A 25,005-nucleotide genomic window follows, 5' to 3' on the forward strand; every position below is an offset into this window, starting at 1 on the left:
TGGGAATCACTGATCAGCGTGGGCTCGGTGGGACGAAGGGCTTCTTTCTGCGCTGTATCTCTAAACTAAACTACAATAAAGTCACCCATAAGAAGTCGTCACAAAAGGTCCCCAGTACCATTTATTGAGCAGGCTAGGACATCATCCCTTGGAGCACAGGAGGCTGAGGGGTGATCTTACAGGGGTGTGTAAAATCATGAGGGGAATAGTGATTACATAGAGTATTTTACCTAGGGTGAGAGAATCAAGAAACAGAGGACATAGGCTTAAGGTGAGAGGGGAAACATTTAACAGGAACCTAAGGGGCAGCTTTATTACTCAGTGATGGGTGGTGGGTGTATGGAACGAGCTGCCCGAGGAGGTAGTTGTGGTGGGTACTGAAACAACAAATCACTGGATGGATTTAAGAGAGTTAGGTAGAGCTCTAGGGGCTAGTGGAATCAAGGGATATGGGGAGAAGGCAGGCACGGGTTATTGATTGGGGACGATCAGCCATGAACACAATGAATGGCGGTGCTGGCTCGAAGGGCCGAATGGCCTCCTCCTGCACCTATTTTCTATGTAACATTTGAAAGACACTTGAACAGGTACATGAGTAGGAAAATTTTAGAAGGATATGGGCCAAACGGGTAAACGGAATAGCTTAGATGTGGCATTTTGGTCAGCATGGACGAATTGGGCCGAAGGGGCTGTGTCCGTGCTCTATGAGTCTATGACTGCTGATCAGAGAAAAGGGGACCAGGATAATCAGTATCGACTGGGTTTCCATGTGAACAGTTAGTTACCACAAGGAGGGAAAAGCACCCTTCGCGATCTCAGGGCGATAGAAAGTGGTTCGCAACCAACATGGTTCATCCAAATGTTGATAAATTGCAGCAGCAGAACTGTGCATGGATAGTTTAGGGGTAGCACGGTTGGTAGGGAGCCACTGCCTTTAGGTGCCAGAGACCCGGGTATAATCCTGGCCTTGGGTGCAGTCTGTACGGAATATGTACGTTCTCTCTGCGACCACCTGGGTTTTCTCTGGGTGCTCCAGTTTCCTCCCAAATTCCAAAGATATGCGTGTTTGCAGGTAAATTGGCCCACTGTAAATTGCTCCCTATGGTGAGGATGAGTGTGAGTGGTAATTCTGGAGAGAGTGAATGGATGTTTAATGAGACTAATAGATTAGCGTAGGGTTAGTGTAAATGGGTGTTGATGATGGGTATGGCCATGGTGGGCCAAAGGGTCTGTTTCTGTGCTGTTCTCTTTGTGATAACACCTTTCTTCTGGAACGTCAGAGATTTAGTGGAGACGATAAAAGTATATAAAATTATGAGAGGCATAGACAGTCAGAACCTTTTCCCTCAAGGTTTAAATGTCCAACACTAGAGGACACAGCTCTAAGGTGAGAGGGGAAAGTTTGATGACGATGTGCCGGGCAAGTTTTTGTTTTTGCACAGAGTGGTGGGAGCCTGGAACGCATTGTCACGGGCAATGTTGGAGGCAGATATGATAGTGACGTTTGAGAGGCTTTTGGATAGTCACATGGAAGTGCAGGGAATAGAGGGGTATGGAACATGTACAGGCAGACGAGATCAGTTTAACTTGGTATCATGTTCGGCAGGGACATTGTGGGCCGAAGGGCCCGTTCCTGTGCTGTACTGTTCTATGTGAGGAAATTCTCTTGCTTTTGGTCAAACATAGGCATATTAGGAGTCAGAGGGAACTCAACAATAGGGGGAGATAGCTTGGAACTAAGATGTAAAAATTGGTGATGAAAAGAACACGGGCATTCAGGTTGACCAAACATTCAATTCCCTTTTTTAATGTGGTGCTTACCGTAGTCGGTGATGGACTTTGGAGCCCGCTGTTCAGCCTCAGAGTTGCGCTTTTTGTTCTTGGACTTCCAAGCGTGGTAAACCTTCAGCCTCCGGTGGAACTCTACCCTGCAGGCTGCCAGGAGCTCGATATCTGCAAGGGCACAACAACCAGTTGCCATGGGCATTAATAGGACACACAAGGAACAGCAGATGCCAAGAAATCTGTGAGATACAAGTTTTTATTAATGTACAAATAGAGCACATTAAGATCTGGTGTCCTACCAAGTCAAAGGCTGGTGGTCAGGTTCAAGAGCAAATTTCAAAAGGAAGTTTGATCGCTAATTAAAAGACTAAATATCCCGGATATGGAAAAAAAGAGAGGGGGTCAAATTGTGCAAATAATTGGGCAGCACAGTGGTGCAGCAGGAGTCGCTGCCTTACAGTGCCAGAGACCTGGGTTCGATCCTGACCTCGGGTGCTATCTGTACAGAGATTGACTGCATGGGTTTCCCCCCACACTCCAAAGATGTGCAGGTTTGTAGGTTAATTGGCTTTGTTAAAAATTGTGAATTGTCCCTAATGTGTGTAGGATAGTGTACAGGGTGATCGATGGTCGACGCGGACTCGGTGGGCCGAAGGGCCTGTTTTCGTGCTGTATGTCTAAAGTCTAAAGACAAAACAGATTCAGCATAAGGCCAAAGAGACAAGTGATCTTTTCTGCTTTAAAAAAACCAACACAAATTGCTGGTAACTCAGCAGTTCAGACAGCTCTGGCAAACATGGATATGTGACATTTCACGTCCGAAGGGGGGTCCCAACTTGAAACGTCGCCTATCCATGTTCTCCAGAGATGCTGTTTGAGCTGCTGAGTTACGTCAGCACTTTGTGCCCTTTTTCCCCATGGCTGTAATCAGCCCCAACTACGGTCAAACTGTCGGGTTGCATCACAGTTTGGTTTGGGAACAGCTCTGCCCAACACTGCAAGAAATTGCAGAGTTGTGGATGTAGCCCAGTCCATTACACAGACCAGGCTCACCATCATTGACTCCATCTACACTTCACGCAGCCTTGGAAAAGCAGCCAACATAATCAAAGCCTTGTCCCACCCCGGTGATTCCTTCTTCCCCCCCCCCCCACTCCCATTGGGCAGAAGCATGCACCACCAGACTTGCGAACAGCTTCTTCCCCTCTGCATTCAGGCTTCTGAACGGCCCTTCCATAAGCTAGGATACTGTCCAATTCACCTCTACCTCATTGCGGACATTGGACTTTGTCTATGGACTGATGCGCTACAATGCTGAGAACTATATTCTGCACTCTGTATCTTCCCCTTTGCTCTACCTGTTGTTCTTGAGTATAGTTTCATTATACTTATTTGTAGTATGACCTGATTTCATTGCATGCAAAACAAAGCTTTTCCTTGGTACACGTGACAATAATAAAACAAAATCTCAACAAATTCTCAGTTCCCTCTCTAGGTGGGTTCTACTAGTGACAGTCTAAGTTCATAACTCATAGGAGCAGACTCCACCATTCAATCATAGCTAATCTATCTTTCGCTCTCAACCCCATTCTCCTGCCTTCTCCCCAGACTGAAGACTGTGTGACTACCCGATCTATTCCTCATGATTTTGTACATCTCTATAAGATCACCCCTCATCTCATGCGCTCCAAGGAATAGAGTCCTAGCCTGCTCAACCTCTCCCTGTAGCTCAGTCCCTCGAGTCCTGGCAACATTTTGGTAAATCTTCCGTGAACACTTACAGGCTTGACACCATCTTTCCTAAAACACGGTGCCCAAAACTGGACACAATACTCTTTGTATAGGAAGGAACTGCAGATGCTGGTTTAAACTGAAGATAAGACACAAAATGCTGGAGTAATTCAGTGGGACAGGCAGTATCACTGGAGAGAAGGAATGGGTGACATTTTGGGTCGAGACCCCTTCTCAGACTGATGTCAGGAGAGAGGGAGATACATAGATAATACTCTTTGTAGTTGGTAATGGAGAGCCTGTGCCGTGTAGCCTAGTGTTTGAGTTTAGTTTATTGTCACATGTAGTGAGGTCCAGTGCAAAGCTTTTGTTGCGTGCTAATCAGTCAGCGGAAAATCAATACTTGATTACAATCAAGCCATCCACACTGTACTTAGATTTAAACGAGTGGTGCGATTGTAATTTATGATTGCAGATCCACTTCTGTGACGAGCACAGAACGTCGCCTGGGTTGGGCGCCATCTTGGATCACTTTGGTCACATATCAAGGTACTTCTTACCACAGGAGGTGTTGATGGCATCCCGCAGTTCGGCGTATTTCCACTTGCTGAGGTCGTGTTTCTTGGTGCCAGCGGCGGCCTTGGTTGCCTGGACCTGTGGACTTCTGTGGAGAGGAGGAGGCAGGGCAGTAAGACAACATGACAGAGGGGCAAACCCAATACCAGTCATCGGTAGGAAACCTACAGGCAGGAGGAGCGGGGGTGAGGGAACGCCTCAGACAGCGACCAACCTCGGACAGTAACAAAGTACCTGAGGCAAGAGCGCACGATTCAAACCTTCAATGAAACGATCAAAGCAGGAGAAAGCGTCAGGCAAACGGATTAGATAGGTGGGATGTCGATTTAGCACTGGCACATAGTGCCAGAGACCCCAGGTCTGATCCTGACCTCAGGTGTTGTCTGTATGTGGAGTTTGCACCTTCTCCCTGTGATCACGTGGGTTTCCTCCCACATCCCAAAGCCTTGCAGGTTGGTAGGTTAATTGGCACTCTGTAAAAAATATTGGCTAGTGTGTAGGGAGCGGATGTGGAAGTGGGATATTGTGGAACTAGTGTGAACGGGTGAACAATGGCTGGCATGGATGGACTCGTTGGACCTGTTTCCAAGCTGCATCTCTAAAATTTTAAAAAAGTAAACCGGACGTAGGGGAGATTTTGTTAAATAAAAACAAATAAAATATATCAGTTATACTCTTTAGACTTTTAGGGTCTAACTCACAATGTACACAGCAAGATGTAGACACAGATGCTGGTTTACACAGTGAAGCAGCTGTACCAGCTTGGGGGTGGCACAGTGGTGTAGCGGTAGAGTTGGTGCCTCACAGCGCCAGAGATCTGGGTTCGATCCCGACCTTGGTCGCTGTCTGTGTGAAGTTTGCACCTCGTTTGACCACATTGGTTTTCTCCTGGTGCTCCGGTTTCCCCCCACACTCCAAAGAAGTACAGGTTTGTAGGTGAATTGCTTTCGGTAAATATTTTAAATTGTCCCTAGTGTGTAAGATAGTGCTAGTGTACAGGTGATCGCTGGTCAGTATGGACTTGGTGGGCCGAAGGGCCTGTTTCCGCGCAGTATCTTTAAAACTAAACCAAAATTAAAAAACTAAAACCAAATAAATCAGTTCCACAACATGAGGCCAAGAAACAACTTCCAAATCCAGAAGGAAGGGTGAAAGAGAAGGGATGCCGAGATAAACCCGGCATTTCCAGCGGAACGAGAGGCGGAGAGAACAAACTGGAGCTGAACCTAAAGGGAACACGGAGGCAAATGAGCCCATGGTGAAGTTAAAGATGGGCTCCCGGTCAATACCAACCAAAGGACAGCTTTCAAAAGCAAGTCATCAGTTGTTCAAATTCAAATTAAATTGATTGACAGATTCTGGGTTATGGGGAGAAGTCAGAATGGGGTTGAGATGGATAGATCAACCATCATAATCATAATCATACTTTATTAGCCAAGTATGTTTTGCAACATACGAGGAATTTGTTTTGCCATGATTGATTGGAGGAGTAGACTTGATAGGCCGAGCGGCTTAATACTACTCCTAGAACTTATGAATAAGCTATCGTTCGGATATTGTTGGGTTTTGGAGCGTTATTTGCGTGGGTTTAACAGTGAAGATTAAGATGCATCAAACTGCCCCACTCCCTTGCAGATGAAGGGCACACAGTGGAACACAACACAACACAACACAAGCACAAGGGCCTGGTCCGGTGCTGTATGACTCCAGAACTACATTTATCTTCGACCTTGCATCCGCCCACATCAGCTTCCTTCACCTCTGATTAGAGACAAAACCCTCCACAGCAGACTGACAAAGGTCTGAACATTAGCAAAGTTAGTGTGTAAATGGTGATGAGTTATGTGAAGGAATTAACACAACATTAAAGACCCCAAAGAAGATCTCAATCTGTCAAATGAAAGATCTGGTTAAACTGGAAGCAATGGTACATGTAACATTCTCTCATCAAGGGGGAACCATTTATAAAGTGCTGCAGGCACAAAGAACTAACCCACGATCCCCACCCTCATTTTTTCTCCGCTCTGCTTTTCACCGTATGCACTGGATGCACCCCTGTTTCTCACACGATCTGTCTTCCTTTCCCCACCCCATTCCACCTACATCCCCTCCTCTGCCCTCACAATTCACTCCTCCTTTCTCCGTATCTCACAGCCTTTAGTTTCCTTTTTGTCTCTGGCTATTGTCCACCCATCTGCTAATCACCCCCCCCCCCCTCACCTAGATCCACCTATCAGTCTGAAATAGGGTCCCAAAATGAAACTGAACACCTATCCATGCTCTCCAGAGATGCCACCTGACCCACTGAGTTATTCCAGCACCTTGTCTCTTTTTTCCCCACCTATCACTTGCCAGGCTTTGTCCACCTGTCTCTTCAAACTTATTCTCCCCAACTACAATCAGCCCGAAAACGGGTCCAAACCCCAAAACGTCACCTATTCATGTTCTCCTCAGATGCTGTGAAACCCCGCTGAGTTACCCCAGCTCTTTATGTCTTTTTGTATAAAGTATCGCAAATGTCTCAGGAACATCACACACAAGTACATTGTTCCTTGAAAGTGGCATCGCAGTATTGTGGTCAGTTTGTGTCACCCTATTCTAGGAATGATGTTGTCAAGCTGGAATGTGTGCAGAGAGGATTTACGAGGATGGTGTCAGGACTCGAGGGCCTGAGCTATAGGGAGAGGTTGAGCAGGCTAGGACTTTATTCCTTGGAGGATGTGGGGTGATCTGAGAGAGGTAAACGCAGTCTTTTACCCAGGATAGGGGAATCAAGAACCACACAAGTTTAAGGTGAGGGGGAAAAGATTTACTGTAGTTAGCTTATTTTATTGTCAGATGTACAGAGGTACAGTGAAAGGCTTTTGTTGTGTGTTATCCAGTTGGTAGGATCTAAGGCGCGATATTTGTGTACAAACAGTAGTGAGTATAAGGAACAAGCTGCCAGAGGAGGATGTTGAGGCAGGGTCTATAATTATGTTTAAAAAAACATTTGGATAGGTAGATGGAGAGGATAGGTTTAGAGGGACATGGCCAAACGCAGGCAGGTGGAACTACTATAGATGCGGCATGTTGGTCGGCGTGGGAAAGTTAGGCTGAAGGGCCTGTTTCCATACTCTATGACTAAGTGAGTTACTGTGTGGGAACACTGATTTTCCACACGGTCAGTGAGACAGAGGGATCATTATTCCAGCTCTGGAGCAGTGGTTTGGTGGACGTAGACCAGGACATTCCTCATCCCTCCACCTCCTCTCTGGCCCCAGGGCCAGAAACAGCCCTCATGAGTTCAGCAGCACCAATCCTTCCACCAAAGCGGATTACTTGGCTTTACTGCTGATCCACGGTGTGTTTGCCTCGACACGATCACAAACATACAACACACGGAGCTTTAGGAGACGTCTACACGAGTTTAACTCACAGCACTGACGATAAGGAAATGTGATTTACAGAGATCATCCCATCCAAACCCTAGTGTATTTAAGTCCAAAGGATTTACTTAAATTAACTCATCTTCAACGTCAGGTCTTGTTCAAGGTGTCCCAGACTATTAACTATCCTTCTGGTCACTGCAGTAACCCAGCTGAAAGATCTGTCCCCCCCCCCCCGGACAAAATCCCCCCCTTGGAGGTCCCACAGAAAATGTGGCCCCTTGGCCGAGTGAGGCGGCCGATCTCAACCTCGTCGGGACTTCTGCGGCTGAATTAGCTCCCTGCGGCCAGGGCTCTGGAACTATGGCCTGGCTGGCAGGCAGTTCCGTTGCCATGCCCGTTATGAGGTTGACTTTGTGGGCCAGTATCTTACCCCCCCCCGCAGGCCATGACCTCGGTCCGGCAAAACGAATAATCCAGAAAGGCTCTGGAACCAAGGGTGCCAGAAAACCACTGATGTACCTGCATTGGGTACAGTTACATGGGCCAACAGAGGCAGCCCAAAAACAAAACATATTCCAAATCTAACATCTGGAAAGCTTAATTTTACCAGGCAAATATGTCATCCTACAGTACGCGGCTCTGGAATGAGGTGGCGATAGTGCTTACGTTCATGAATTATAGAAGAAATAGGCCATTCGGCCCACCGACTCGACTCCGCCATTCAATCATGACCGATCTATCTTTCCCTTTCAACCCCATTCTCCTGCCTTCATCTCCATAACCCCTGACACCCTTACTAATCAAGAACCTGTCAATCTGCGCCTTAAAAATACCCAATGACTTGGTATTCATAGCCATCTGTGGCAATGAATTCCTCAGATTCACCACCCTCTGACTAAAGAAATTCCTCCTCATCTCCTTTCTAAAGGTACGTCCTTTTGTTCTGAGGCTGTGCCCTCTGGTACTAGACTCTCGTACTAATCAGCCGTACTAATCAGTTCACGTTTCAAGTCACGACGTATTACCTACCTAGCCAGATAATCTGACATTTCTTTGGCCATTTCCTCCCTGCGGCATAAACGAGACTGGGTGTCAATAATCAGTAAATGAATCAACGTGTTCATGCATCCAGTAGCTTAACCCTTAGCTCACCGTTAACAAGCAAAAGCAAAAGACAATGATTTATCTGCACAGATGGCTCCCAGGAATCTCCCAGTACACCAGAACCCCTGCACAGAGATCTCAGGAAGTGACAAACATATTGAATTAGCAGGAGAGCAATGTTTGAAACCAAAAGCTGGTGGCAGAGCTGTTTGTATTTCAGCATCACCTCGGCAAGTATAGAAGTGGTAGAGTAGGTGTCAGAGAACTGTGGATCAGTTATCTCCACTGCAACAGCACATAAGTACCCACTGATATCTCAACCTGCTTGTTTAGAGCACTTCACGTGGCTTCTAAACTCTGGCACAAGAGATTGCACAAAAGCAATGTCATGCAGATATAAAGATTTTGTTAAGCTGGAAAGGGTGCAGAGCAGATTTCCAAGGATGTTGTCAGGACTTGAGAGCCTGAGCCAAAGGGGGAGGTTGAGAATGTTAGGACTTTATTCCTCGGAGCGCAGGAAGGTGAGGGGCAGTCTTTTAAATGTTGTTATAGTATCTGCCTCAAATAACCTCCAGCAGCTCATGTAGGTGACTAGAGGCGTATAAAACCATGAGGATAAATAGGCTAGATGCACAGTCTTTTACCCAGGGCCCGAGCTACAGGGAGAGGTTGAGCAGACTAGAACTTTAATCCTTGGAGTGCAGGAGGCCGATGATGATCTTAGAGAGGTGTATAACATCATGAAGGGGATAGGGTGAATGCACAGATTATTTTACCCAGAGTAGGGGAATCAAGAACCTGGGGACATAGGTTTAAGGTGAGAGGGGAAAGATTCAATAGGAATCTGAAGTGCAACTTTCTTAGTCAGAGGGTGGTGAATATATGGAATGAGCTACCAGAGGAGATAGTTGAGGCAGATACTTATAACAACATTTAAAAGACACTAGACGAGTGTGCACACGTTGGGTGCAAATCTCTGCTGCGGGCAGTCCTGCGGGAGTGGCTGAGGGGGGGGGGGGGGTGAGGGGAAGGGGGGGAGATAAGGGGAGTTGATGAGGGATGGAGTGGGTGTGGGTAAGGGGGGGAAGGGGAGATGGAGTGGGTGAGTGGGAGGGTTAAGGGGGGATGGAGTGGGTGAGAGGGGAGGAGCGGGGATAAGGGGGGTTGAGGGGGGGGGGAGTGGGGGAGGAGAGGGTGTTGGGTCCCACAGGGCCATGGGCAGGCGAGGGGGGACAGGGAAAAGGCACTGACCTCGGGCCCGTTTATAAATAAATAATCAGAAGCACACATTTCCAATTCACTTGTATGACAATATTGTGTTTGCATGTAACTGAATATTCACAGTCAGGGAGTTTAATTGGAACAAGTGGCTTTTACAAACAAAATGAAGGCAAATTGAAAGAGAAGTTCCACAAAATTATGATTAATGTGCAATAGATCAAAAATAAATGTAATAGGATTTAATAGGAATCTGAAGGGCAGTTTATTCACATAGAGGGTGGAGGGTATATGGAACGAGCTGCCAGAAGAGGTAGTTGCGGCAGGTATTGGGGGTACACAGTAGAGCAGAGATAGAATTGATGCCTTACAGGGTTAGTTCCAGATTTAATCCTGACTACGGGTGCTGTCTGTATGGAATTTGTATGGTCTTCCTCCCACATCCCATAGACGTGCAGGTTTGTAGGTTAGTTGGCTTCTGTAAATTGTCTCTAGTGTGTGGGATAGAATTAGTGTACAGGTGATCCTGTCAGTGCAAACCCGGTGGGCTGAAGGGGGCCTGTTTCCATGCTGTATCTCCAAACTACAAACTATTATAACCACATTTAACGGACATTTAGACAGTTACATGGGTAGCAAAGGTTTCGAGGGATATGGGCCAAACGCATACAGGTAGGACTTGCGTAGATGGGTTGGCATGGATGAGTTGGGCCCAAGGGCTTGTTTCCACACTCTATGACTATGATTGATGACAAGCAGGTGTCAGTGAAAGTGTACTTGACATGCGTCAATCCACGAATATTGAAGTGTTAACTTTGTGCCTTTTTGGTTTGAAGAAGTGAAGATACAGAGAAGCACATCATGCCCTCGAACATCACCCACATCCACCCCATCACCAAGACCCAACAGTGCAAGTGGAAAAAACAAGGGGAAACTCATACATTGTCATTTTGGATTCTGGACGGGCAGATCTGAAAGCAGAACAAATGTTGGTTAGATTCTGCTAAACACACAAACCGTACACCTTCCCTCAAGCTAGACACCTCAATGCAATTCAGTGGATTAACTTTAAAATGAAGTCCCTATTTCTTCAGATTATATGTATAGTCATGTATAGTCTTTTGCTGACATGATAGCACGGAACTGTACACGTGACAATAACAAACTGAATTAAAACTAAATATTGTTCAAATGCATGCAAAAATCATGATGATCACAAGGTCATCCCATTCATAAGGTTATTTTGATTCGTTAATCACCCCGATTCTTTGCTAGGGACCGAACGGTGAAGGAATTCTGCAATTAAGGGAGTATGATTAATGCGCAAGGATGTGATTTATTAAATACATGAGATGTAAGTGCAGGGTACATATCCATACTTGGCAGCAGCGGCAACAGGTTGGACACGTTTCACTTCAACGCTGTGGAAAAGAAAACATCCATTGTTAATCTTCCGACATGAACACAGAAGGAATCAGAGGAAGGGGGAGGGCAGAGGAGAGGGTATGAAACGTTTATAACGCCCACCTCTTTATCCCGATGTCCATTGGGGATTCATCGGCGATTAGATCAGACTCGCTGTGCGCGATCCTCATGGCCAGCTCGCGGTCTCGCCGCTCCTGCTCCAGCAGCGTCTGTTTACGGCCATCCTCCTCACGTTCAGTCGCAATCTGCAACTCCAGCTCAGCCTGACAATCACAAAGAGCTCCATTAGACTGCACACAGAGGTGGGCAACACTGGTCACACAACAGGACACAGTCACTGGCCTTAACTTTCCTTAACCCCAGTCACTGGTGTTAACTTTACTAAACCCAGTGAATGGCCTTAACTTTCCTAAACCCCAGTCACTGGTTTCTATCCAGTTACTGTCTTTCTCAGCAGGTGTCTGTCCACTCCCATCCCATACGTTGTCTGACTCGCTGAGGGCCTCTAGTACTTTGTGTTTGTTTGCTCAAAATTCAAGTTTAACCTAGTGAGGAAAACAAAGGAGTAATTGTGAGGGATAAATGAGGAGAGGGAAGACATGGCTAACAAGCTAGGACAGGAACAATTTTCAACAACGGAATCAAAAGAGGCACATTCTAGATGCCATTGACAGGCCATTTCAAATGAGACAGATAAACTCAAGAGGCCACTGGACTTGAAGCCAGTAACACAATTACTTGAAGGAAGTCAGGAGTCATTTCACGAATGGAGACGGCACAGTGAAGCACCAGGAGAAAACCCACACGGTTACAGGGGGGAGGTACAAACTCCACACAGCACCTGTAGTTAGGATCAAACCCGGGTCTCTGGTGCTGTAAAGCAGCAACTACCACTGTGCCACCTTATAGAGATTTATAAAATTATGAGAGGCATAGATAAGGTAGACAGTTATCCTCCCCCCAAGAGTGAAAATGCCCAAAACTAGAGAGCCCAGCTTAAAGGTGAGAGGGACAAGGTTTAAAGGAGATTTGTGGGGAATTTGTTTTTACAGCGGGAGTGGTGGGTGCTTGGAACAGCTGCCGGGGGTGATGGTGGAGGCAGATATGACTGTAGCATTTAAGAAGCTTTTGGATAGGCACATGGAAATGCAGGAAAAGGATATGGATCATGTGCAGGCATGAAAACAGGCTCTTCAGCCTACACCGCCTTTGATCACCCATTCTCAGCACAGAAGGATGTACCTTTAGAAAGGAGGAGAAATTTCTTCAGTCAGAGGGCGGTGAATCTGTGGAATTCATTGCCATAGATGGCTGTGGAGGCCAAGTCATGTATTTTTGAGGCAGAGATTAACAGAAACTCGATGAGTATGGGTGTCATGGGTTATGGGGAGAAGGCAGGAGTGCGGTTGAGAGGGAAAGATAGATGATGAAAGGCGCGGGAATGCAGCCACAGTCAGAGCATGAATGTTCGTCAGATCTAAGTCTTGCAAAGGACATAAATGAGCTCCTGAGGCAGGAACTTGCCTGCGTAAAGGAAGCATTGAAGGAAATCAAACCTTGATAAAGAGTATTTGCTGCAAGAAGTAAAGAAGCTCAATCCAGAATTTAATCTTTGAATATAACCTCAGAATATAGTCAATGCCATGAATGAATGGCGGAGTAGACTCGCTGGGCCAAACAGACTGCTTCTACTCCCATGAGCTGCACAGTAGTTCTATGTTATCTCATTTTCATGCAGGGGATGGAGGGATATGGGTCACGTGCAGGCTGAGGAGATTAGTTTAAATGGGCGAGGACATCGTGGGCTGAAGAGCCTGCTCCTGTGCTGTACTGTTCGATGCTTTACATTCTGAGGAGCACTGGTTTCATATTCCGACAGAAGTCCACACCTGCAAACGGCGTTCCTCTTCCTCTTGTTTTTTCCTCTTCACCTCCTCCTGTTTCCGCTTCATCTCCATCTCTGCTTTCCTGGTGAAATCATAAGGTCAGTTCTGCAAGTTGTAACTGAAAGGTGTTGTGTGGTGTGAGAGGTTAGTGTGAGATCAAGTCAGTACTGTGTGGAAAAGCTCCTGGGATCTGCGATAGCGATTTGTAATCGGGACAAATTTATGTGAGCACACCTGAAATCCTCCCTGGAATTCCCCCCGAAAATATGGCGCCTAGGCAGGGTGAATCTTCTAGCCAAGACTAGAAGAATCGAGAACCAGAGGACAAAGGTTTAAGGTGAAGTGGGAAAGATTAAACAGGAACCTGAGGAGTACTTTTTTTTTACCCAAAGGGTGGTGGGTGTATGGAATGAGCTGCCGGAGAAGGAGTTGAGGCAGGTACAATCGCAACGTTTAAGAAACATTTAGACAGGTACATGGATATCATAGGATTAGCGGGATACAGTCAAAACACAGGGAGGTGGGACTATTGTAGATGGGGCATAGTGGTCGATGAGAGCAATTTGGGCCAACAGGCTGTTTCCATGCTGTATGACTCTATACGAGCAAATATCTGAAGAAGGGTCTCGACAAGTACTCTTGCAAGTAAAAATTTCATTGTTCTATCTGGGACATTTGACAATAAAAAAACTCTTGACCCGAAACCCATTCACGCATTCCTCCTAACCAGAGATGCTGCGTATCCCGCTGTTACTCCAGCATTTTGTGTCTGTATTTATTATATTTAGTAGGAACGTGCTCTGTACATACAACAAATGTACCTAATATTCACTGAACACATCAATATTCAATACCATTCTGAGAATCTAATCACATCTCCTCAGGGTATATTTTGTCATGTTCGGGTTTCTTTTACCCAACCGAACATCTGTGGTTTGATTTACAACAAAGTAAAATATACCCTTTAATTATTAAGGTAATCTTTGATGATTGACTTATATGCTTCATTAAGTGCCTTAAATATTGAGTGGAATGAAACACTTGTGTGTGGGATGGAACTGCAGATGCTGGTTTATACCGAAAATAGACACGAAGTAACTCAGAGGGTCAGGCAGCATCTCTGGCGTAGAGGATAGGTGACTCTGTGACTCACAGTCGCCGGTCTTCCTCCTCCTGCTTGCGATGCCTCTCCTCCTCCTCGTGCCTACTCTGCTCCCGCTCCATCTCCTGCTGGATGACCCGCAGTCTCTCCGCTTCCTCTTCCTCCTGTTTCTTCTTCTGGAGGGCACTGAGCAGCTGCTCGGAGCGTCTCACCAGGCCCGAGTACTCCTTATCGATCTCCACACGGGTCATGATCGTGCGCTGTGGAAGACAAGCAGAAGGAAAAGACTGTTCATAAGCTCATAAGTGATAGGAGAAGAATTAGGCCGTTCGGCCCATCAAGTCTACTCCACCATTCAATTTGGCTTATCTATATCTCCTAACCCCATTCTCCTGCCTTCTACCCATAACCCCTGACACCAGTCATCTGTTAGGGGCGAGTCCCACTCAGTAAAGACAACCTGGCGAGAGTCAAGTCAAAAGAAGACAAGGTGCTGGAGTAACTCAGTGGATCAGAACATGGATAGGTAACGTTTCGGGTCGCGACCCTTCCTCAGCACTTCAGCATTTTGTGTCTTTCTTTGGTGTAAATCAGCATCTGAAGTTCATTGTTATAAGTTCATAAGTTCTAGGAACAAAATTAGGCCATTCGGCCCATCAAGTCTACTCCGTCATTCAATTATGGCTGATCTATCTTTCCTTCTCAGCCCCATTCTCCTGCCTTCTCCCCATAACCTCGACACCCATACTGATCAAGAATCTGTCAATCTCCACAAAAATATCCATTGAGTTGTCCTCTGCCTTCCGTGGCAATGAATTCCACAGATTCACCACCCTCTGACTAAAGAAAATCCTCCTCATCTCCTTGCTAAACGTATGTCCTTCTATTCTGAGATTGTGTACTCTGGTCCTAGACTCTCCCACTAGTGGAAATATCCTCGCCACATCCACTCTAACCAGGCCTTTCACTATTTTGTAAGTATGTTGCAATATGACTCTGTTTACCTTGATTTTGTTCATGAAAGAATCTATCGATGAATCCAGATCCTGGACCTGTTTGTTCATTTCGGCTTTTCCCTCTTTTAGGGCCTTCACCACCTCAATCATCCTATTGACTCGCTGTTTCAACGACTTTCCCTTTACCACCCCATCAATGCTGCAAGGAAGAAAACACCATTACTGCCAGCAATTCCATCCACAATTGAACATAGAACAGCACAGGACAGGAACTTGCCCTTCGGCCCTTTGATGTCTGTGCCGAAACACGATGCCAAATTGAACTAGTTTGAGGCAGCACAGCAGCGTAGTGGTAGAGTTCCCGCCTCACAGCGCCAGAGACCCAGGTTCGATCCTGACTACGGGTGCTGTCTTTGCGGAGTTTGTACGTTCTCCCTGTGACTGCGTGGGTTTTCTCTGGCTGCTCCAGTTTCCTCATACATTCCAAAGACATACAGGTTGTAGGTTAATTGGCTTTGGTAAATTGTACCTAGTTGTAGGATGGAACTAGTGCACAGGTATCACTGGTCAGCATGGACTCGGTGGACCGAAAGCCCTGAACCAAGCTGTATCTCTAAACTAAATTAAACAAATTTCCTCTGCAATCCATATCCCTCCATTCCCTGCATGTGCCTTTCCAAAAGCATCTTAAATGATACTATTGTATCAGCCTCCACCACCAATCCTGGCAGCGATTCCAGGCACCCACCACACTCTGTAAAAATAATTGTTCCACACATCTCCTTTGAACTTTACCCCCCTCACCTTAGTCTTTGACATTTCAAAAGATCTTAAGATACAGGAGCAGAATTAGTCCATTTGGCCCATCGAGTCTGCTCCCCCATTCGAACATGGATGATCTATTTCTCCCTCTCAAACCCATTCTCCTGCTTTCTCCCCTTAACCTTTGACATTTCCACCTTGGGAAAAAGGTTCTGACAGTCTACCCTATCTATGCCTCTCATAATTTTACATACCTCTCTCTATCAGGTCTCACCCTCAACCTCTGACATTCCAGAAAAAACAATCCAACTGTCCAACCTTACAGCTAATGCCCTCTAATGCAGGCATCATTCTGGTAAAACTCTTCTGCACCCTCTCCAAAGCCTCCACATCATTCCTGTAATGGGACGACCAAAACTGCATGCAATGCTCCAAATGCAGCCTGATAAAAGTCCTATGAAGCTGCAACATGACTTCCTGACTCTTATACTCAATGCCACAAACTATGAAGGCATGCATACCATACACCTTCTTTACCACTCTATCTGCTTGGGAGCTATGGAGTTTGACCCCTAGATCCCTCTGTTCAGAGTCATGCCATTAACTGTAGACTTTTCCTTTGCATTCAACCTCCCAACATGTAGCACCTGCACTTGTTTAGTTTAGAGATACAGCATGGAAACAGGCTCTTTGGCCCATGGAGTCCATGGTGATCAACAATCACCCATTGGCACTATTTTTATCCTACACACTAGGGATAATTTGCAGAAGCCAATTAACCTACAAACCTGTACATCTTTGGAATGTGGTAGAAAACCAGAGTACCAGGAGAAAACCGATGCGGTCACATGCAGAACGTACAAACTCCATTCAGACAGCACCCATGGTCAGGACAAACCCGGGTCTCAGGCGCTGTAAGGCAGCAACTCTATCGCTGGGCCACACAAATATAGAAACAATTCCTGCCCCAGTGCACAGATATTTAGAGATGAAGGAATCTCACGATATTAGGCCGTTTATGAAGTGAATCACTCACCGTGGCTTATGCTTCCTTTTACATAACCACATGCGAACAGTCTTCTGCATCTTAATGCAAGCAAGGGCTCGGTAATTCATCTTGTTCTTCACTGTAGCAATAAATTGAGGAAGAATCTGTTCATAAATTGTGCACAATTCCACGCTCACATTTGATCTTTATTTCAACATGAAAGAACGTTTGATTGAACTCGAGTATGACTTGAATTTAATCCAATTTTAATCAGTCTAAATAATGGAGACACGAAGAACTGCAGATGCTGGTTTACAAAATAAAGTAACTCCAAAGTGCTGGAGTAACTGAGCGGGTCAGGCAGCATCTCTGGTGAACACGGACAGGTGACGTTTCAGGTTGGGACGCTTCCTCAGACTGGTTATGGGGAGCGGGGAGAGGGGTGAAAGCTAGAAGAGAGATGGGGCAAGACAAAGCGCGGCAGGTAATAGGTGAACACAAGCGAGGGGGATTCGACGGGCAGATGGTTGGACAAAGGCCAGAGATGAATAGACAGATGGAGTGAGACAGGATTGAAGGCTGACACAATACCAACATTTAAAAGACATTTGGGCAGGCATGGATAGGAAAGGTTTAGTGGGATATGGGCCAAACGCTGCCAGGTGGGACGAGCGTAGATAGGGCATCTCGGTGGGCATGGGCAGGCTGGGTCAAAGGGCATGTATCCATGCTGTATGACTGGGATTCTTAACAGTGGAAACACACACGAATGTAAATAAGGAATATGCCTGATCACCACACTCATTCATGCCAATTGCCAGAATTATTTTGTATGACCACATCCAGAAACATATTTACAAGGTGTGGCAGTGGTGGTGTTTGCAGCCATGTTAATGTAACGTGAGGACAGTCACACTGGAATGCTGCACCTACATTTGATGACAGACAGTGAACACCATTGAACCTTCTTCCAACGACTGCAAATGAGCCATTGATTCACCCGTTTCACCAGCACTGCCAGGTGCTCTGGGTCAGACTTCATGATCTGATCGAACTCTGCAAACTGAGCAAAGACAATTCAGTGAAACTAGTCTCCAAGACAAAACACACAGAACAAGTCGAGACACAAGCCTTGGCCTACGTGATCTCCTGGTTTCCTAACACTTTAACTCCCCTTCCCATTCCCATACTGACCTTTCTGTTCTGGACCTCTACCACTGGTAGCTTACAACCCAGTGGTATGAATATTGATTTTTCCAATTTCAAGTAACCCTTGCATTCCCTCTCCCTCCATCCCTTCCCCACCGTAGTCGTACTAGTTTCACTGTTGGCCTGCTTAGTTTCACTGTTTGTATCCACTCGTTTTCATCTTCTCCACAGCCAACAATGGACCATTGTGGGCTTTACCTTTCCTTGATCATCATTGCTGGCTCTGGTTTGTCCTTTTGCATACTTCTCATTCATTCGTTTTTTGTACCTTTTCATCTCTTTATTTTCCCTTCCCCCCGACTCTCAGTCTGAAGAAGGGTCTCGACCCGAAACGTCCCCTATTCCTTTTCTCCAGAGAAGCTGCTTGACCCGCTAAGTTACTCCAGCATATTGTGTCTAACCCCTCTCTCAATATCAGCAAGACAAAGGAGATAGTGATCGACTTCAGAAAGCATAACCCTGTTTGCATTGATGGCGCCAAAGTAGAGATGGTTGAAAGCTTCACGTTCCGAGGTGTAAATATCACCAGCAACTTGTCCACCCAAGTTGAAGCAAAGGCTAAGATAGCACAACAATGCCTCTACTTCCTTAGAAGGCTTAGGAGGCTCAACATGTCCCCAACAACTCTCACTAACTTCTACTGATGCACCGTAGAAAGCATTTTATCAGGGCGCATCACATCTCCCTTAAACTTTGCTCGTCATCCTCTGTGTAAAAGACTTGCTGCTCACACCTTTTTTAAACGTTGCCCACCATCCTCTGTGTAAAAAATCTTACCCCCTGCACATCTCCCTTAAACGTTACCCCTCTCACCTTAAACCTGCCATTACATTAAAAAATAGACTATAAATGCTGACAATTCAGAGAAAATCAGATAAAAGGTTTTATTACCTTGCCAGGGCGGAAGAAGACCTTGGTTAGGCCAAACTTGTAATCATTTTCATTGAGACCCAAGGCTTTGAACAGTGCCTAAGAAAATGAATGAGAAACAAAAGCAATGTTTACATTGATTACCTGCAATGGCTGCCAAAGTATGGTATATCTGATCTGTTTGGAAAGCATGCAAAACGAAGCTTTTCACGGAACCTCGGTGCACATGACAATAATAAACCTAAACCGTCATAGACACCAACAGCAAAGAACGATTTGTGCACCGCGGTCTCTGGAAAAACACTACCCGAATGAACTTCAAAGCTTCATTTTGATCAATACCTTGCAAAAGAGTCTGGGGTCCAATCTCGTGAGCTTTGCAGGCATGTAATTCTTGTACATGTTGTAAAGTTCATGGAACGGAGCACGCGATGGGAATCCTCCTTGCATCAGGTCCAAAACCGACACCATACCTACACGACGGAGAGAACAGTACAGGTTTAGTTTAGTTTAGAGCTACAGCGTGGAAACAGGCCCTTCGGCCGACCGAGTCCCCACCGACCAGCGTACACTAGCACGAACCTACACTCTAGGGACAATTTACAGTTTTACCCAAGCCAATTAACCTATAAACCTGTACATCTTTGGAGTGTGGGAGGAAACCAGAGCACCCAGAGAAAACCTATGTGGTCACAGGGAGAATGTACAAACTCCGTACAGACAGCACCCGCAGTCAGGGCCAAGCCCAGTTATCTGTTGCTGTAAGGCAGCAACTCTACCGCTGCGCCACCCTTCTGCCCGTAATTCACACCATCCATCCTTTTTCTCCAGAGATGCTGCCTTACCTGCTGCATTACTCCAGCACTTTGTGCCTATCTTTGGTGAAAAGAGCAATGAGTCACTCCCTCTTGAAACTGTTCCTCACCTGAACATTGGAGCTGAGAGAGGATCTGTGCACCTTCAAACTGATGGCTCGTCATTTTAAGGTTTGGCTTGATGCATCGAATGAAGCTGGAGCCCTGGTTGTGAAACACACATGGTGAGTGGTGTACATCATTGCATGCTTCATTCTACCAATTTCTCCTCGGTAATTTGCAATTCCCCGCCATCGACTCAGTGAAAAATCAATCTTAATTTGAGAACAAGCCCGAAGCATGGCTCCCCTCACCAGTAACTATCTCCTCCCACAACACGACGACCCATGGCTCAATCCCCACCCCCTGCTGTCCCACTGCACCCCAACCAAGGGCTTCTCTCCCATCCCTCACAAGGGGAATAGACTGGGTGAAAGCACAGAGTCATAATCATAGAGTTTTACAGAGTGGAAATAGGCCCTTTGGCCCAACTTGGCCACTCCGGCTAATATGTCCCATCTACACGAGTCCCATCTGCCTGCATTTGGCCAATGCCCCGCTAAACGGGTCCTATCCGTGTCCCGTCGTATCCATGTACGTGTCAAAATGTTTCTTAAACGGTACGATAGTCTCAGCCTCAACTATCTCCTCTGGCAGCTCGCTCCATACACCCATCACCCTTTGTGTGAAAACGTTACCCCACAGGTTCCTAATTAATCTTTTCCCCCCCACCTTAAACCTGTGTCCTCTGTTTCATGAATTCTCCGACTCTGGGCAAGAGACTCTGTGCGTCTACCCGATCTGTTCCTCTCATGATTTTGTACAGTATTCCTCTCATAGGTTTGAACAGTCTTTTACCCAGAGTCATAGAGTGATACAGTGTGGAAACAGCTTTGGCCCAACTTCCCCAAACCAGCCAACATGTCCCAGCTACACTAGTCCCACCTGCCTTGGTTGGTCCATGTCCCTCCAAACCCGTACCTGTCTAACTGTCCTAGTCCGGGAAAAGTAGGGGACTCAAGAACCAGAGGACGCAATTTAAGGTAACAGGAAAGATTTAAAAGGAACCTTAGCAGCAACTTTTTCACTCAGAGGGTGATGGGTGTTGGGACAAGCGGCCTAATTCTACTCCTGTGACTAATGAACTCATGAACTTATAAACATATGTCCACGTGTTCAGAAAATAAAATAATGTTAAATGTTTTAGAAGAAATGGCTCATATATATTGGTGAAACTATGTAAAACTATGGGGTTGCCTCAAAGAAATATTTGTACCAGCATGTACCGTCACAGTAAAATCACTGTGATCGACGGTCAGCATGGACTCGGTGGGCTGAAGGGCCTCTTTTCATGCTGCATCTTTCATTCAATCGATCACTGGTCGCCAACTAGGAAACAAATGCCCTGACCTTTAGTCACAAGCCGTGATCCCCATTTGAAGCAACAGATTAATGGGGTGCACAAATAAATACTCACTGTGCTGCGCAACTTTTCCAGCAACAGGTTCAACTGAGTCTGTGAAATAGCAAGGCAAAAGAAACATTCAGCAACGTACATTTCTGTGGAAAATGTGGTCAACTGTGCTTCACAATGGGTGAAACTTCAGGTTCAAATAATCTCTGTATTTTATTCTTTAGCACCATGTTCAAATACGTTTTATATTTGCTTTTGAAGATGGTGCAAACTGGATTGGCAAAGCATTAACTTTGCAGAGCTCAAAGCATTAAAATGGCCTTCCATAATTTACAATATGCAGTGAAGCTCCATGACAATAAACCTCTTCAAAATCGTGACAGCACCAAAACAGAAGCATGTTGTGATGACACATGCAGCGAAATCGTGCGTTGACATGTTGGAAATGGAGGAAGCGGCTGGACATTTTACGCACAGTTACACAGCAGCCGTGAATGACATGACGATCAATAGAAGCCAAGCATGGCATGACCAGCTTCACCAATCCATCGGTTGGCCATAACAATGGGTCTGGGTGCGTTAGAAACCTTTCCCTTTCCTGCACCCCAATCCAAGAAAGGGTGTCATGGAGTTACACAGCACGGAAACGGGCCCTTCACCCAACTTGCCTATGCCAACCAAGATGGCCCATTTAACTAGTCCAACTTGCCCATGTTTGGCCCCTAAACCTTTCCTATCCATGTACCTGTCCACATGCCTTATAAATGCTATTATTGTACCTGCCTCAACTACCTGCTCTGACATCTTGTTCCATGTACCTACCACCTGTGCGAAAATATTGCCCCCCACATTCCTATCTTTTCCCTTTCACCTTGAACCCATGTTGTCCGGTTCTTGAATCCCCAACTCAGGTTAAAAGAGCACATTTACCCTGCACTCCTAAATCCCTCTGCTCTGCAACACTTCCCAGAGCCCCACCATCCACTGTGTAGTTCCTGCCCATGTTAGACTTTCCAAAATGTGACACTTCACATTTCTCCGTATTAAACTCCATCAACCATTCCTCAGCCCATTTGACCAACTGATCAAGATCCTGCTGCAATCTTTCACAACCATCATCACCATCTGCGGGGTAGGAGCTGCTTTACATCCTCGTCGTCCACCCTGGGTAGTTCTACGGAACTGGCAGAATTTGCAGCCAAGCATCAACCACGGTACTCTGAAGCACCAATTGCCACATTTGACTGTCGCAGTTGACATACGAAAGAAAGAAGATCACCATCTGCAATACTGCACACTTTTGTGCCACCTGCAAACTTGCTAATCTTGCCATGTATGTTCTCATCCACATCATTGATATAGATGACAACAGTAATGGGCCCAGAACAGAACCCTGAGGTACACCACTAGTCACAGTCCTCCAGTCCGAGAAGCAACCTTCCACCATCACCCTCTGCTTCTTCCAATGAAGCCAATTTTCTATCCATTCAGCTATCTCTCATTGGATCTCATGCGATCAAACCTTCCAGGGCAACTTACCATGTGGAACCTTGTTGAGTGCTTTGCTGAAGTCCAAATATACATTCACAGCTCTGCCCTCATCAACCTTTTTGGTCACATCTTCAAAAAAACTCAATCAGATCATGGTTTTGCAACAAGCCATGCAGAGCAATGACTCCTAAAGTCCATGCAGAGCAGAGGGACGGACACAGTTACCTAAGATTCCCTGGATGTGGAGTGGGGTGGGATGGGGAGAAGGCGCAGAACATCAACATGTTTTCCTGTCCAGCGACCCCAACTGGAAGAGCGAAGAAAGCATTGCCTTCAGATATGATCATCCCAACACCTCACCCACTGTCAGCATCCAGAGCAAGGCAAGAGAAATGGTCAAGTAATTCAGATTTAGTTTAGTTTGTAGACACTACGTGGAAACTGGCCCTTCGGCCAACCCGAGTCCACACGACCAAGTGGACTGCATTCACACTAGTTCTATGTTATCCCACTTTCTCATCCACTCCCTACATGCCAAGGCCAATTAACCTGCAAACCTGCATGTCTGGGACGTGGGAGGAAAGCAGAGTACCCAGTGGAAACCCACGCGGTCACAGGGAGAACGTGTAAACTCCACACAGACCACAGCCGGGGTCAGGATTGAACCTAGGTCTCTGGTGCTGTGAGGCAGAAGCTCTATTGGCTGCATCAGTGTGATGGGATTACTCAGAAAATTGGCAGAGACCTGAGGGCAAATGTTCTTGCTATGGAGGGCGTGCAGCGTAGGTTCACTAGGTTAATTCCCGGAATGGCGGGACTGTCGTATGTTGAAAGGCTGGAGCGATTGGGCTTGTATACACTGGAATTTAGAAGGATGAGGGGGGATCTTATTGAAACATATAAGATAATTAGGGGATTGGACACATTAGAGGCAGATAACATGTTCCCAATGTTGGGGGAGTCCAGAACAAGGGGCCACAGTTTGAGAATAAGGGGTAGGCCATTTAGAACGGAGATGAGGAAGAACTTTTTCAGTCAGAGGGTGGTGAAGGTGTGGAATTCTCTGCCTCAGAAGGCAGTGGAGGCCAGTTCGTTGGATGCTTTCAAGAGAGAGCTGGATAGAGCTCTTAAGGATAGCGGAGTGAGGGGGTATGGGGAGAAGGCAGGAACGGGGTACTGATTGAGAGTGATCAGCCATGATCGCATTGAATGGCGGTGCTGGCTCGAAGGGCTGAATGGCCTACTCCTGCACCTATTGTCTATTGTCTATTGTCTATTGTTTTGTCCTTCTGTGTGTTAGCGTACGAGAAATAGCCCTATTACCAGTAATTAACAAGAGATTAGGAAGGGGGCAAAGACTGAAAATACTTAACAAATGCAAAAGCCTTGAGCTTTCTGCAGCACAGTTCAATATTATCAGTCAGTTGATTTCAACACATTTTTGCATTAGTGTTTCTGTCCCAAGCGAGAACACTTTACTGCAATCGTAAATAACACGGGTGAGGAAAATAAACACTCAGGTGGATTGTGCTTGCAGCAAAATTAATAAATGAAATATGTTGCAAAAGGACATGATGCTAAGTTACACCTATCTCCTTGCCTGCAAATGATCCATATCCATTTGCTTATGTAAAAGTCCCTCTCGTAACTAGTAAACCTCCTCTGCACCCTCTCCAAAGCCTCCACATCCTTCTGGTAATGGAATGACCGGAACCACATACACAATACTCCAAATGCGGCCGAACCAAACCCGATAAAGCTGCATCATGACTTCCTGACTCCTATACTCAATGCCCCGACCAGTGAAGGCAAGCAAACCATATGCTTTCTTCACTGCTCTCTCTACTTGTGTTGCCACTTTCAGGCAGCTATGGACAAGAACCCCAGGCACATCAATGCTTTTCAGGGTCTTGCCATTAATTGTATGCTTTCCATTACATTTGACCTCTCAAATTTCAACCTCACATTTGCCCAGATTAATTAAGTCTGCCATTTCTCTGCCCATATCTGTAACTAATCTATATTCTGCTGTATACTTTTACAGTCTTATTCACCATCAGCAACTCCACCTATTTTTAATGTCATCTGCAAACTTACAATCCAACTCATCTACATTTTCATCTGTCCAACAACAGAGAACCCAGCACTGATCTGTGCAGAACCCACTGGACAGAGGGTGTTCCCTCTCCCCTCCCTTCCCCCCCTTGTACCCTCCTCCCCCCCCCCCCCCCCCTTCCTCCACCCTCGTCTGACTTGCTTTAAT

General features: G+C 46.1%; 1 protein-coding gene across 5 annotated transcripts in view; it reads right to left on the reverse strand.

Moving 5' to 3' along the window:
- myo6a (myosin VIa) overlaps positions 1 to 25,005 on the reverse strand; it is a 150,738-nt gene that overhangs the window by 4,574 nt on the left and 121,159 nt on the right. For 3 of the 5 annotated variants that reach the window (XM_078405153.1, XM_078405155.1, XM_078405154.1), the window contains exons 19-33: positions 21,315 to 21,353; positions 19,909 to 20,002; positions 19,326 to 19,456; positions 19,005 to 19,082; positions 17,838 to 17,967; positions 16,953 to 17,043; positions 15,203 to 15,353; positions 14,250 to 14,458; positions 13,100 to 13,178; positions 11,313 to 11,473; positions 11,165 to 11,206; positions 10,727 to 10,756; positions 8,493 to 8,531; positions 4,077 to 4,180; positions 1,822 to 1,953 (exon numbers count right to left, since the gene is read on the reverse strand). In XM_078405153.1, coding sequence (XP_078261279.1) covers positions 1,822 to 1,953; positions 4,077 to 4,180; positions 8,493 to 8,531; positions 10,727 to 10,756; positions 11,165 to 11,206; positions 11,313 to 11,473; positions 13,100 to 13,178; positions 14,250 to 14,458; positions 15,203 to 15,353; positions 16,953 to 17,043; positions 17,838 to 17,967; positions 19,005 to 19,082; positions 19,326 to 19,456; positions 19,909 to 20,002; positions 21,315 to 21,353 — 1,510 coding nt within the window. The remainder of the gene's footprint in view (positions 1 to 1,821; positions 1,954 to 4,076; positions 4,181 to 8,492; positions 8,532 to 10,726; positions 10,757 to 11,164; positions 11,207 to 11,312; positions 11,474 to 13,099; positions 13,179 to 14,249; positions 14,459 to 15,202; positions 15,354 to 16,952; positions 17,044 to 17,837; positions 17,968 to 19,004; positions 19,083 to 19,325; positions 19,457 to 19,908; positions 20,003 to 21,314; positions 21,354 to 25,005) is intronic. The other 2 variants (XM_078405156.1, XM_078405157.1) reach the window with 2 other exon arrangements.

This window comes from Rhinoraja longicauda, chromosome 9 (genome assembly GCF_053455715.1).
Source record: "Rhinoraja longicauda isolate Sanriku21f chromosome 9, sRhiLon1.1, whole genome shotgun sequence".
Lineage (NCBI taxonomy): Eukaryota > Metazoa > Chordata > Chondrichthyes > Rajiformes > Arhynchobatidae > Rhinoraja > Rhinoraja longicauda.